General features: G+C 47.1%; 1 protein-coding gene across 3 annotated transcripts in view; it reads left to right on the top strand.

Moving 5' to 3' along the window:
• The window catches only part of CA12 (carbonic anhydrase 12), a 65,877-nt gene that overhangs the window by 1,926 nt on the left and 49,071 nt on the right, over positions 1-14,880 (top strand). For all 3 annotated transcript variants that reach the window (XM_070378048.1, XM_070378049.1, XM_070378050.1), the window contains exon 2: positions 7,119-7,139. In XM_070378048.1, coding sequence (XP_070234149.1) covers positions 7,119-7,139 — 21 coding nt within the window. The remainder of the gene's footprint in view (positions 1-7,118; positions 7,140-14,880) is intronic.

Genomic DNA, 14,880 nt, shown 5'->3' with positions numbered 1-14,880 from the left:
GCTCCCCCGTCCCTGGGATTCTCCAGGCAAGAGTACTGGAGTGGGTTGCCATTGCCTTCTCCGGCGACCATTCCTAGACCCAAGCTAGGTTGAAACATTCCTAGAAGAGCCCAGAGTGACTAGAATGGCTGCCAGTCCATAGTCCCTGGCTGGGTGGTGATGGTGAGAAGTTGGTTCATGCTCAGAGGCATGAAAGCTGGAGCCCCTCCCATCAGAGGGCATGGTGCCCATGGGGCATGGTAGGAGAGGCAGAGGGAGCCTGGCTGTCAGCAGCTTTGTAACTCCTCTTAATTCAGTTCGAGTCCACTAGCTGGCTTGATATGCTTGGTAGTTATCTTCCAGAGAAAGTAGATGGGAGAAAGGAATTATAAAAGTGGAAATTAGTTTATAAAACTGCAGACTTTAATATATATTCCCCTCTGAAGAAAGCTGCACTGAAACCCAGAGTCTGACTTGAAATCTCCCTTTTAGCTCCAAGATGAGAGAGAAGCCCTTTACCGACCCTCTTCTGAAAGCCTGTTTCTCCCCTCACTCTGGGGGCAGCTCCTCCTCCCCGCTGTGCTTCTCTGACCCTCTGGACCCTCCTCTCCCCTTCCTCCTTGCCCTTCTCTCTTTTCCCTTCTCCCACTTGGGCTGGGGAAAGTTTTCAGTTAAAAAAAAAAAAAATATACTTTCACTCTACACTGAGCAGCCAGCCTGCTTACCCCCTTGATTCTAAGAACACAGCTTTTATTCTGTTCTTCCTCAGGCAGGTTTCTTGGCTTTTTAGTCAAAGCAAAACTCACTGAGATGTAAAGTGTCAGTATTAACCCAAGTGTGGTGTTAAGGGGGTTAACGGGGGCAGTGGGTGAGAAAGTGGTCTGTCCTCTGCCTGCGTGCATGCTAAGTCACTCAGTTGTGTCCAGCTCTTTGCAACTTGATGGACTGTAGCCCGCCAGACTCCTCTGTCCATAGAATTCTCCAGGCAAGAATACTGGAGTGGGTTGCTATGCCCTCCTCCAGGGGATCTTCCTGGAACACCTGAATTTGCCAGACTGGCACTGGCAAACTTCGGGGTCAGGGAGGGAGAGGGCATAATAAAAGTCAAGCATCTTCCAGAGATAACCTGGGGACTCTCAGTTGCTGGGGGAGGGGGTGGGGGTAACATTTCTATGAATTCTTTAGAACCTGCTCTGCCTGAGCCTGGTGTGGAGAGCTGGGCGACTTTGGGGTCCCTGGACGTCAGTTAGTCAGGGAAGGTTCTAGCATCCAGGACAGGGAGCAAGCAGGGCCCAGAACCCCTGACCTGAATCTTTGTAAATATCATTTCCTCCGAAAGCAGCCAGGACATTTTCCCTGCCCAGGATAAGCTGGGGCTGCAGGTTCTAACAGGCATCCACCTGGAAAGAAGTGATAACCTTCTCAGAACAGATGCCCCCAGGAAGCCACTGAGGTGCAGCCACAGGGAGGGGCCTTTGCCTGGCCTGCCTGAGGAGGGGAGCGCAATTTAATTCTGTGAAGACCCTTGCCCCTAAAGTGAGAGGTGGGAAACCAGGAGGGGCCATTTCCAAATAAAGCAAAGGTGCACCCTTCCTTTATAAAGTTTTCTTGACCTCAGTTCTAGCAGACAATGAACCAAACTGGGCACTGACCTTCATCCAGTGAGACCCCCGACCCAGATCACCCTCCCCTTCATTTTACGGTGCCTCTCTTTTCCAGACTCCAGCTTTCAAGTCCCTCCAGACATGGCCATTTATACCCAAAGCACTGAGTCTTGAGGTCCAAGTAGGGTCGCTCAGCGAAACGAGGGCAGGAAAGATTGCTCTGCTGCTTTTTAAGTACATGTCCCCAGGCCTGCGTCCTTGAGGCCTTACAGTCCCAGAGGCACGCGATCTCACTGAGCTTACCAGAGCGTTGTGCTGATGCCGCATCTGAGGATGAGCGCTGCAATAGTATGGAAACCTCAGCTTAGCAAGCTTCAGGGAAGGGAGCAGAAGATATAGGCTGTTAAGGCCATGGTTTGATTTTGGTGCAGGTGCAATTAAAATTTCTGGCCAATGCAGGACCACTCAGCAGTCGCAGATGTTTTTTCCTGGTGGCCTCCAGGATCACTGAGTGGCCTGTGTCTCTCCAGGGAAGCACTGAGATGAAATTCCCTGTTCCTTGTGAGATTTTACATCCTGGGCCTCCAAGTGCTCTGGCCAGCTAAGTGACAATCCTCTGGCTTCCTCTGCCTCTGAAATCCATGGCTGTATTTTAATAAAACTCCTCAAACAGAACACCAAAGGAAAATGTTCAGAAAAGTGGTTTGAAGTTTTCTGTAGCTTGGTTCCCAAGCCATGTTTTTTTTTTTTTTCCCCCTTTTCACTATTGTTTCAATAAGAGGCTAGCAGTAAACTTGGGGGTCACATAGAAGTTTGGGCTCACCATGGTTCTGAATGTCTTCATCTAACTGCTGATTCAGAGGACGTGAATTTAGGGACTATTAAGCCCTGTCCAGTCCATAGTAGGTTTCAGGGGGTCTGTGGGGTCCTGGGGGAGAAGGCAATGGCACCCCACTCCAGTACTGTTGCCCGGAAAATCCCATGGATGGAGGAGCCTGGTGGGCTGCAGTCCATGGGGTTGCTAAGAGTCAGACACGACTGAGTGACTTCACTTTCACTTTCCACTTTCATGCATTGGAGAAGGAAATGGCAACCCACTCCAGTGTTCTTGCCTGGAGAATCCCATGGACAGAGAAGCCTGGTAGGCTGCAGTCCATGGGGTCGCACAGAGTTGGACACGACTGAAGTGACTTGGCAGGCAGCAGGCAGTGGGGTCCTGGATACTTTCATGGTACACATCTTTGCCACAAGCATTTTCAAGGCGTAACTAATTGGCCCATTAGGCAACTTTGCTGTAGAAAATAAAATAATAAAAAGTAAAAGCAGGACATCAAAAAAGACATAATGAACAGAAATAGAGTCAAGTGTACAAAAACTTATGGTTACTGGAGAGGAAAAGGTGAGGAGGGATAAATTGGGAGATTGGGATTGACATATACACACTACTATACATAAACTGATGACTAATAAGGACTCTTGTAAAGCACAGGGAACTCTACTCAGTACTCTGTAATGGACCTGCATGGGAAAAGAATCTTAAAAGCAGTGGAGATATATATATGTGTGTGTATATATAACTGACTCAGCTTGCATACACCTGGAACTAGCACATCACTGTAAATCTACTCCAATAAAATTTTTAAAGGACATAATGAAACATAAGAAATAAATAAAAATTTAAAAGACTTTCTTACAAATATAAAATATTTGGATATATTTTAAAATGTATGTAGATTCATAGTAATACTGTGCAAATAACTGATTTTATCTTGTGGGCTGTACCTAAGCATTTGCCTTCCAAGTCTTTCGTTCATAGTATTTTATACTTTTTGTTTGTTTGTTGTTGATTCATCTCCTCAATCAGCATCACACTTTTCCTTCCTTAAGAGAGGTACCAGTTTCCAAGTATGGGGGTGCATGTTTATACCTGAGCTTTGTGTTGCAGTGTGAAAGCCTCTACCCTGTGGTGGATTCTTGGCATCTTGCCACCTATCTGTTGGTAGATGTTTCAAAGTTGTGGGAAACATTGGCTCAACCCTTGAGGCCCTCGGCCTCTTTTTCCGCCAGTGTAGTTTGTTTCAAAGTAAGAAACCAATTCTTGGTACTAATGATCATCATTGGTCAGCTGGATAAAGCCATCAATAACATCACTAACTGGAAGAAATGCTAATGCATTGGAATGCTAATGTAGTAGAAATCCAACTGCCAAACCAAAAATTGTCAACCAGTTATTTGATCTTTCATGGCAGAAATGTCTTACCGCCAGTTAATTATGCAACAAAAATTTGTGGCAAAAATGCTTGTGGCAAAGAAGTTTACAGTAAAATAAAGAAAAAGGAAAAAACACAGAGAACAAAAAACCAGCACGGTTCTATGGACCTCCTATGAAATTAACTGTATGTGAAATTTCTTGTGTTCAAGCTTATGGGCATTTTTAATGAGGAAAGGCAGCAAATACTCTAAGGGGTCTGTACTACGGCCTCTAGCTCAAAGATTCTCTAAGTTCATGGGAAGGGATGGGAAATGTGGAGAAATGCTTCTTAACAGGCACTGATCCACTTTGCGTTATGGTCTTCCTCTGCTTTATCTAGAAATCAAGGAGATGGGTGTGCGAAAGAGCCCTTAGTCCTTCTCTTCCAAAGCGGGCTGTCAACAAATAATGCCTAAACCTAAGCAAATCATGAAGACTCAATATAGGTACATTTTTATAGAATTGTGGAGATAATGCCAAAAGAATTATGTTAAAAGAATTCAAAGTGGTTGCCATAGGGAACAGGAAAGTGACTCAGGAGTGTTAGGGGACTGATATTTCGTTGAAAGCCTGATATGGATAGAACCATCTGACTCTTTAAACCACATACAAGTGTAATTTGAAAAAATTACCAAAAGAATTGAATTTGAAAATTAAAAACACTGAGACAAAGAAATGAAACAGAAAAGCAATTTTAAAAAATAGGTGATTAACCAGTTTACGAAGAAAAACAAGCAAAATTCTCTTAAGTTTTTCAAAAGCCCTATTGGCCTGAGTAGGAAATGCCCAGTTGTGAGAAGTGAGCACCAGGTGACTGGTCAGGTAAGTTTTACTGCAAATCAATTCCCGAGAGAAAGGAGATGTGAGTCTTCCTCCTGCAGCTCAACCCTGATGGGCCCAGAATCCTGGAAGCACCTGGTGAAGCTGAGAGACAGGAACATAGGCGTTGAACAGTCTCCTCCCTGTAATGTGTCCTAAGACAGACACCCCGAGTCTCCATTCAGGGTCTCAGGCTCTTCCTGGAGATGAAGAGGGAAGTGTGTCAAGAGCATAGCTCCACAACGACTTTCTTTTTAAAAAATTGAAGTGTAGTTAATTTCCAACGTTGTGTTAGTTTCAGGTGTACAACAAAGTGATTCAGATACATATATACATATATATTCTTTTTCAGATTCTTTATCCTTATATGTTATTACAAAATACTGACTATAGCTCCCTATGCTATACCATTGGTCCCTGCTGGTTATCTGTGCAATGACTTTTTAAAACTATATTTAGTTGTTAGCGTGAAGGACTTTTATGAGTGAAGGGTGTGAGTGGGAGGCGACAGGTGACTTTCATGACAGTCCTGGCAGGGCCTCTCATCCACATTGCCGCCACCCATGGAATTCTAACTCCGGTGATGATGGTGGCAGCTTCCTTAAATAAAAACCTTCCTTTTGGAATGAGCTTGAACTCTTCTCTAGGCTGCGTTGTTAAGTGGGGGAAAAGCAAGACGCAAAACAGCATTTCCCAGAGGCCAGCATTTGTGTGAAAAAAAGAAGGGAAGAGAATACAGACACCTGTATGCAGTCACACTGTGCAGGGGTTCCCATCCGCTGTGAAACTGGTTGAGTCTGATGAAGCAGGGAGGTTGGGTGGCAGGAAGTGCTCTCACTGTGTTCCTCTTGGCGGCTCTTGAGTTTTGAGCCTTGTGAATTTATTAACTATTTGGATAGTGAAATGTGGCTTTTCTAAGATATACGGGAGGCTTCTGATGAAGAAGCCCCCTCCCTGACCCCTGGACCCCTGCAGAGAATCACTGCCTTGTGCCCCTTCCCTGGAAGCCAGGTGCTCTGAGAGGCAGTTGTTCCGACACAGACTCTGAGAAAGATGGTGTGTTTAATTTTTTTCTCCCAGTTTTATTGAGATACACTTGACATAAAGCACTGTATAAATTTAAGGTGTGTGGTATAATGATGTGACATATATTTCGTGAAGTGATTATCACAATAAGTTTAGCAAACATCTAATTATCTCATACATGTACAAAATTTATAGAAAGAATTTTTCCGTGTGATGAGAACTCTTTGGGATTTATTCTGTTAACAATTTTCATATGTAACATACAGCAAATGTTGATTATATTTATCATGTTGTATTAATACATCACATTCCTAGGACTTATTACTGGAAGTTAGAACCTTTTGGTCACCTTTATCCAGTTCCCCCTGCCCCAACCCCTTCCCTCTGGGAACCACTAATCTGATCTCCTTTTCTATGAGTGAGTTTGAAGTATATTGACCTACAACAGTATGTTATTTCCTGATATATAGATTAGTGGTTTTTTCCTATACATTTAAAATATGTCACCATCCACAGATACTACAGTTACTGACTGTATTCCTCACACTGTACGTTTCATATTGGTGACTCATTTATTTTGTAACTGGAAGTTTATACCTCTTAATCTCTCTTACCTATTTATTTCCTCTCCTTTATGCACCTCTCCTGTGACAACCATTTTTTTCTGTATCTATAACTGTTTGTCTTGTTTGTTCATTCTTTTTAGATTCCACATATAAGTGAAATCATACAGTATTTATCTTTCTCTTATTTCACTTAATATAATACCCCCTAGGTTCATCCATGTTGTCATAAATGGCAATATTTTATTCTTTTAATGGCTGAGTAATATTCCATGGTGTGTATGTGTGTGTGTACATGTGTATGTGTATATATGTGTGTATGTATATATATATATCATACATCTTTTTCATCCATTCCTCTATTGATGGGCAGCACTTGGGTTCTTTCCATATCTTGACTGTTGTAAATAATGCTGCAATGAACAAGGGGGTGCATATAGCTTTCCTAATTAGTTTTTGTTTTCTCTGGATAAATACCCAGGAGTGGAATTTCTGGATCATATGTAGTTCTGTTTTTAATTTTTGTGAGAAACCTGAATTTCCATAGTGGCTGTACCAATTTACATACCCACTAACAGTGCAAAAGGGTTTATTCCCTTTTCTCCACAATGAAAATTTTGAAGTTCTCAGCATCTACCTCCTTTTCAATTTCGCCCATTTAAAACAAAAATCTGGGGAATTCCCTGGTGGTCCAGTGGTTAGGATTCAGAGCTTTTACTGCTGAGAGCCTGGGTTCAATCTCTGGTTGGGGAACTAAAATCCCACAAGCTGTGTGGCATGCCCCCATCCCCCAGATAATAATAGTAAAATCTGTCGTATTTTCTCTAACTTGTTCAAGCTCAATTGTACTTACTTCCTTTGTTTTCTTCTTTGCAGGATCCAAGTGGACCTATATAGGTAAGTAGCAATCTTTATTTTTTTTGAAGAGATGGCTATATTTAAAGAGAAACTTCTTGTTTTGTGGAGATTATCTAGGGGGTTAGGGGGAGCAGTTCTGGTCTTGTTAAAGGAGGACACAAAGTCCTCCCTAAAGACTTGCCCCACATGTGTCACCGACAGCTCTTTCTCCGAGGAGCTGAGCCTGCTTCGTGCATTCGAATTGTGAATTGCGAGTCACAGTGTTAAGGTTTTCAGATTCCTGCAAACCACCCAGGTGAGGATGCTCAGGTTCCCTTCAGCCTGCAGGGGCCCTAAGCAGGAGAGTGCCCTTCTCCTCTGTAGGACGTTCGTCCTACAATAAACAAAGAATAAAGGGCTCCTTTCTGAAAGTTAGGCCCAGGTCCCAGAACTGAAGCTGCCAGTGTGTTTAGCATTAACTTTTTATTGTCATGTTTGTAGGCAAGCAAGGGACCAAGCAGTGATGGTCGATCTCAGTAAAAGAGGAATGGTTATCTTAAATGGAGAGACAGGGATGTCAAGGGTGTGCAAAAGGGTTTTGAGATAAGCAGCTTGAAATAGGCTCAGCTCATGTGTGTGCAGTGAATGGGAACTGGTCATCAGCTGGAATAGGGGATGAGGGCCAAGCCCCAGGGTCCACGGGCAAGTACAGGGATATTAATAATGTCTTGTTTGGGACTGAGTGACAAGGGATATGCAAGAGAGACTGCTGTGCGGAGCAGGAGGGTGGAACTGGCCACATTGGCACAGGAGGGGTGGTGACAGGCAGGGAAGTCCATTACAACAGAGGAAGCAGAATCCAGAGAAAGATCTGACTTGGATTTTCTAGTTAGCCTTTAGATGTTTGCTAGCCCAAGAGGCTTAGAAAATTCCCTGAGCTAATCAGTTAGTTGCCTCCAGGCCAAGGTCTCCTGGCCTCTAGCACTGCAAGGCTCCATCACTGCTAACATCCCTTACTTACTTATTATGTGCAAAGCACATTGCTAAGTGGGTGGATAATTAGAAGCGTAGGCTGGTAGGCTGTGGTCTGTAGCTGGAATTACTTAAAGCTCACAATTCAAAGCAGAATATAATAGGTAATAAAAGCAGATAACAAGTAAACGGTTGAGTGCTCTGATGGTTCAGAGAAGAAGAATGCTAGGACCGGATGGTTAAGAAAAACTTCCTGAAGGAAGAGGGCTTTCACGTGGACCTTGGGGGATGGGGAGGATTCAGTATGGCCAGAAGGAAGTGCTACTGGCCAAGTTGATGATGGTGTCACATGAGTGGAGGCAAGAAAGAGCAAGATGGCATTTGAGGGAAGACATACAGAGATGTTGTTACGGGGGGAGGGATAGACTGTCAGAAAGATAAGGTGGGTCCAACAGGGGAGCATGGAGGAGGAGGCCAGTCTTTCCCACTTTGTCTCATGGATGGAGGGGTGGGGTTGGGGGTAATCTGTGTTTTAAGGAGAGTCGGGGGTGATAAGGGGTGCAAGAGAAAAAATAGGAGAGAGGCAGGAAGACATTTGGCCCTTGAAGAAACACCATTCTGTGTCTTAATGTCCAGTTTAAAGTGATGGCAGTAACAGGGCAGGGCAGGGCGGGGCAAGAGCCCTGTCGAAGGAGGAATCCACAGAGTCTGGGTATCAGCCCGCCCACCTCACCCCTCCGGGCGGAGGTGGCGTGTGGGAGGAGACAGGAGCAGGGCAGGCGCGGAAAGAAGCAGGGACCTGAGGTCTGCACCTCATTCCATATGGTCTGGTGTGAACCCTCGGGGTCTCGCTTTCTTCCCACCTGTGACTTGGGGAAGGGATTGTTTGACCAGTGTTCCTCAAGCTATGGCTTGGGGTCACCTGCATCAGAATCACCTGGAATGCCTTCCAGATATGCAGATTTCTGGGCCTCAGCCTGGACCTGGGGGAGGGAGGGAACCTGAAAAACGTGTCTATTTCAGGTGATCCTTAGGCAATCTGTTAGAGAACCTCTGACCGGATGATTCCCAAGACCTCTCTAGCCTGAGTCAGAGGAAACCTGCCCCACCTCTTCTCCTGGCTTCCCAGGTAGAGTGGAGACACCACTCACATCTCTCCGGGGCTCCCTGCCTCTGTAGGACAGCCTACAGAGTGGAGCGAGGAAGTCATGGAGAGCAGAGAGACACCATGTCAAGAGGCAGAGGAGGAAAATCTTACTGCCGTTTAGGCATGACATGGGGCTCCCTGGGGAGGGCCTCTGTACACCCACATCGACTAATCCAGAAGCATTTCTTCCTGGCCCCTTGTGCTGGCCAGCCCTCTGTCCCTCCTACCCCAGACAGTTAGGGTGGCTCTTTGCTGAGGGAGCAGAGGGCAGAGTCTAAGGATGCAAGACATGCATGGGGGTGAGCACAGAGGCAAACCTGGCTTTTTATTAGTGAAGTGAGCACACACGTGATGTGGAGTCAAGTCAGTGGGGGCCCATGAAAGAGGCCGGATGGAGGATAGGTAAGGAGGCAAACAGGTCCAGGCTGGCAGCTGGCATCAGTGTTCACAGTCACACAGGTAAACAGAGAGCCTGGCATAGATGCCCGGGGGAAATCGTTTCCAAACAACACGGGCTGCACCGAATGGGGCAAGTCCAACCCGAGGCCGCGTGCTGGTTTTCCCAGGGTGCAGACCTCAGCTACTTTGCACGTAGATGCCGCTGAGTCATCCTGCTCTGCGGGCCTCCGGCTGCCAGGAACACATGGTAGGACTTCTAGAAGCACATGGAAAGGGAATTTGAGCCCCTTCCCCCTCCACACTGAGTCACTGGACTGACCTCCTCGATGGCCTCCTGGAGACAGGAGGACCATCTGACAGCCATGGTGGGGCCAACCCTGCCCCAGGTGTCCCTCCTGGGGGGATTGGAGCGGCACCGGGTATGTGTTGGCATGTGCTGAGTCAGTGCCCTGCCCCCTGCAGTCAGTCCCAACTTGATCCTGCTGAGCCACCAACTCTGAAATGGAGGGCAACTGCAAGTCAGGCTGACTCATGAGGGGAGGCTGGACTCCAGCCTGTTCAAGGGCTGTTAGAAAGCAGAATAGGGGTGCCCTTGGCTGTGGAGGTGATTGAAAGAAGGGGGTACTGGTCACCTTCAGTTCCTTGGTGTGGGTGCTGTTTTCAGTGTGTGAAAAGCCATCAAGCTTACTTATGATACATGCACTTTTCTGTATGTACATTATATTCAATAAAAGAGTTAAATTCCAGCTGGGTGGGAGAGTCATCCTTACCCGGATAGAGTTTTCAGCCCTCCCACAAGAAACAACCAAAAAACCCTCAGTGTGTTCAAAACAACAGAGCAACTGAAAGGAATGACTGTAAGAAACTAACGAGCCAAGAACACATCATGTGAACAGAGAACAGACCTGGGCTCCATCCCTGAGGATGCCAGACACTGCTCTGATGGTCCTCCAATATGAGTAGTTCAGAAACAGACGAACGCCACTGTTCCTACTTGGGAGAAATAAGACAAACCTTCACAGCTTCCCAGGTGGCGCTCATGGTAAAGAACCCACCTGCCAATGCAGGAGATGTAAGAGACGTGGGTTCAGTCCCTGGGTCGGGAAGATCCCCTGGTAAAGGAAATGGCAACCCACTCCAGTATTCTTGCCTGGAGAATCCCATGGACAGAGGAGCCTGGCGGGCTACAGTCCATGGGGTTGCAAAGAGTCAGACACAACTGAGTGACTTAGCATGTATGCACATCATGGGAGATGGGATGTAAGGGGAAGAGGAGGTCAAGCCCCCATCCTGGCAAGTGAGCAAGCCCCATTTCACCCCAAGTTAGGGCCCTGAGGGGCATATTCACCAGGCCAGCCCCTCCATTCCGGAGTGGGGACTCTGGAAAGATGGCAGCTTAGCCTGGGGGTGCCAGGCACCGGGCTCTTAGGCACTCCTGCCCAGCTTCTTGGCCCAAGGCAGGACTCCCATGACCAGGCACTGCCACCACATTCCTCAAGCTGCTCTCCTCTCTCGCAGACAACAGATGCTTTATCTTAAAGGATTTCCTTTGGGAATTTGGAATGGCTCCTCCATCAGGGTGAACCTCATTGGTTCTTCAGGCTCCCACCTCCATGCCTCTTCTGTCCTAAATCCGCTGGAATATTTGGTTGCTACAGTCAAACTATCCCTGGGATTTAGGACATTTTTCCTGAGCTAGAACTAGACATGGGACACATGCAAGGAAGCTAGAGGAAGAACTCTTTCCTTTCTCTTCTTTAGTAGTGGTTAAAGATACCATTGGAGAAGGCAATGGCACCCCACTCCAGTACTCTTGCCTGGAAAATCCCATGGACAGAGGAACCTGGTAGGCTGCAGTCCATGGGGTCGCTGAGTCGGACACGACTGAGCGACTTCACTTTCACTTTTCACTTTCCTGCATTGGAGAAGGAAATGGCAACCCACTCCAGTGTTCTTGCCTGGAGAATCCCAGGGACGGGGAAGCCTGGTGTGCTTCCGTCTCTGGGGTCGCACAGAGTCGGACACGACTGAAGCGACTTAGCAGCAGCAGCAGCAGCAGCAGCAAAGATACCATGTGACTTCATGATCAAAGGCAATATGAAAAACAGACTAAGAGCTAGCTAGCAGGAAGCTGCTACACAGGGAGCTCAGCCCATGCTCTGTGATGACCTAGAGGGGTGGGGGTTTGGGAGTCTCAAGAGGGAGGGGATAAACATATACATGGAGGTGATTCTTGTTGTTGTACAGCAGAAAACAACACAACATTGTAAAGCGATTGTAATCCAATTAAAAATAAATGAAAAAAAAAAAAGACTATCACTTAGAGCTAAAGGGAGAACTTAAAACAGAAGTTATGGAACACATGCAATTAAAAGGCTGATTTCATTAAGGAGAATTCTTATCTATACCAAAGGTAGAGCCTGGCCAACTCACAGAATCCCAATGCCTTCTCCCCCATTCCCACTGCCAACCTGAGGATGAATGACAAGAGGCACAAAGCACTCTTAAGGGAGAGAGAACCAGAAGGGCCACAACATGTTTTTCATACCAGGAAACTGAATCGCTATGCCTGCATCTTGGGGGTTTCCCTTGAGGCTTAGCAATCCAACCCACTATGATTTATTCATTAAATCTGTGCTATAGTTCCAGTTACTTCTAGAAGTTGTGACATCCAGGGTTTGCCTGGATGTGCTGTGGTCCACCCGTTCGTCATTTCTCATCTTTCCTGAGTTACAGAATTGAGGTCTGTGTGTTCTGGGTGCCTGCATTTTCGTGTCCACAGCTGGCCTCACCAACTGGGTGAAAAGACAAGGAAGCTAGCATTTGTTCCTAAAGGTGGGGGTGGTGTCGTGGGGGTAGGGGGGTGGTGGTGAGGGGCAGGGGAGGCAGAAAACCAGGAGGAAGAAGAAGAAAGTGTACAACGCGCAGAACCAGGCAGACCTTCTGGAGATCGCAGCTTGGCCACTTTCTGGGTGAGTGGCCTTAGGAAAGTAACTTGACCTCCCTGGACCGTGGTTTTCTCAACTACAAGATGGGAGTCATAACACCATCTACCTCAGTGGCACCGGCATGGGGCAGCATCAGCATCCCCTGGGGCTCTGGATGCTCTTCCCAGACACTCCGAACTGCAAGTGAAACTCACAGGAGGAGTCTGGGAGAAAAAACGCAAACACTTCACCTCCGGTCCTTTAGCAGCAAGGAAAGTACCATGTATGACTGTTAGAAACTCAAGTTCTCCGGCCCATACCAGATTTACTTCCAAATCAGAAACTCTGGGGCTGGGCCCAGCCCTCTGCTTTAATAAGTCCACCAGGTGATGCTGATGCACCCTCGAGTTTGAGAATCTGTTCCTCCCAAGCTGTGGTGAGGATGCAGTAAGATAATGCACGGAAATGGGCTTGCAGTGTGTGGTGCTCAGTGTGCACGCAGTGGGGCCAGTCACCTTCTTCCCCTTCGTGTCATGGGGTTATGGTGGAATTCTACTAGCTAATCGGTGGGTAACTGCCTTGTCAAGTCTACAAGACCAAACAAACGTGAGAGGTAGATCTTAGAAAGGATCTACCTCTTCATGCTTTTCTGAATTGCCTAAGTTTCTATGGGTGAGGAGGATCCCTTTTAAATTTTTATTATTATTTTCTTAGCTCATTCTTCAGCTTTACTGAGGTGTAATTGGCAAAAACTGTGTATATATTAAAGGTGTCCAATGTGAGTTTCATATATGTTGTGAAATGGTCACCACAATAAACCTAATTAGCACTCATCAGCTTACATAAGCATAAGCATTGTTTCAGCTCAGTCGTGTCCACCTCTCTGTGACTCCAAAGACTGTAGGTCGCCAAGCTCCTCTGTCCATGGGATTTCTCAGGCAAGAATACTGGAGTGGGTTGCCATTTCTTTCTCCAGAGCATCTTCCCGACTTGGGGGTCGAACACGCGTCTCCGTGGTCATTGCATTGCAGGCAGATTCTTTACCACTGCACCACCGGGGAAGCCCTACCTCACATAATTACTTTTTTTTTTTTTCATTCCGTACCTTCCTCCCCCGTGGCAACCACCTGTTTGTCCTCTGTATCTATGACTAGTTATTTTTTAGACTCTACATATGAGTAAAAACATACCACATTTGTCCTTCCCTGTCTGACTTGTTATCTGTCTCAGCATACTACCTTCTTAAAAAAAAGAAGTGCCACTTAGTCATGTCTGACTGTTTGTGACCCATGGACTATAGCTCGCCAAGTTCCTCTGTCTATGGAATTCTCCAGGCAAGAATACTCTGCTGCTGCTGCTGCTGCTAAGTCGCTTCAGTTGTGTCCGACTCTGTGCGACCCCATAGACGTCAGCCCACCAGGCTCCCCCGTCCCTGGGATTCTCCAGGCAAGAATACTGGAGTGGGTTACCATTTCCTTCTCCAATGCATGAAAGCAAAAAGTGAAAGTGAAGTCGCTTAGTCATGCCGGACTCTTAGCGACCCCATGGACTGCAGCCTACCAGGCTCCCCGTCCATGGGATTCTCCAGGCAAGAACACTGGAGTGGGGTGCCATTGCCTCCTCTGAAGAATATTCTAGGTTCATCCATATTCTGAAAAACAAAAGGAGTTTCCCTTGTGAGAAAAAAAGGCATTGAGCAAAAAACCCCCAAAGGTTCCAAGCTCTTGTCCCATGGGCTTCGCATGCCAGAAAGTTCTTCCCAGGCTTGTCCTTCAGACGAGTTACCCTGGCACTTTCCTGGCACCTGTGGGACAGATATCCAGTTCCATAGCCGTGGCCACCTCAGTCATGCAGCTTAAATCACTGGAGCATCCCTTGCTGCCCCGCCCAGAGAATGCACTCCTCCCCTTTGAGCCTCTGGGCTGAGCCCTGATTTCGGTTTAGGAGTGGAGTGGAGTGGAGCTGGGAAGAAATCTGGGGCTGGGCTACAGGGAATTCTGAGCTCCATAAGCCCAGCCCCATGCAGGTGCCCCCCCACACCTGGGGCAGAGACAGGCCTTGGAACTGTGGGGTGAGGGCTGCCTGGGAGGGGGTCCTGCCACGGGCTCTGTGGGGCCTCTTGCTGTGCTCAAACTTGCCCTTTCTGCTGCATGCTGGTCTCAAGCCCCAGGCAGTCAGGTGAGGGCAGGGCACATCCCTCCAGCAGCCAGTTAAAGCCCTTGGCAGTCCATCCCCAGCATGAAGAGAGAGGGGAACAAGCGCCTGGGGTAAACCAGATCAGAAGAAAAGATTGAAAGCAAAAGGGCTGAATTCAGAGCAGATGCGTGAAGGTGCCCTGGGCAGAGAAGGTCTGGTT

This window comes from Bos mutus, chromosome 10 (genome assembly GCF_027580195.1).
Source record: "Bos mutus isolate GX-2022 chromosome 10, NWIPB_WYAK_1.1, whole genome shotgun sequence".
NCBI lineage: Eukaryota > Metazoa > Chordata > Mammalia > Artiodactyla > Bovidae > Bos > Bos mutus.
The sequence above is the reverse complement of the archived record's forward strand: the minus strand, read 5'-3'. Positions and strand labels throughout refer to the sequence as shown.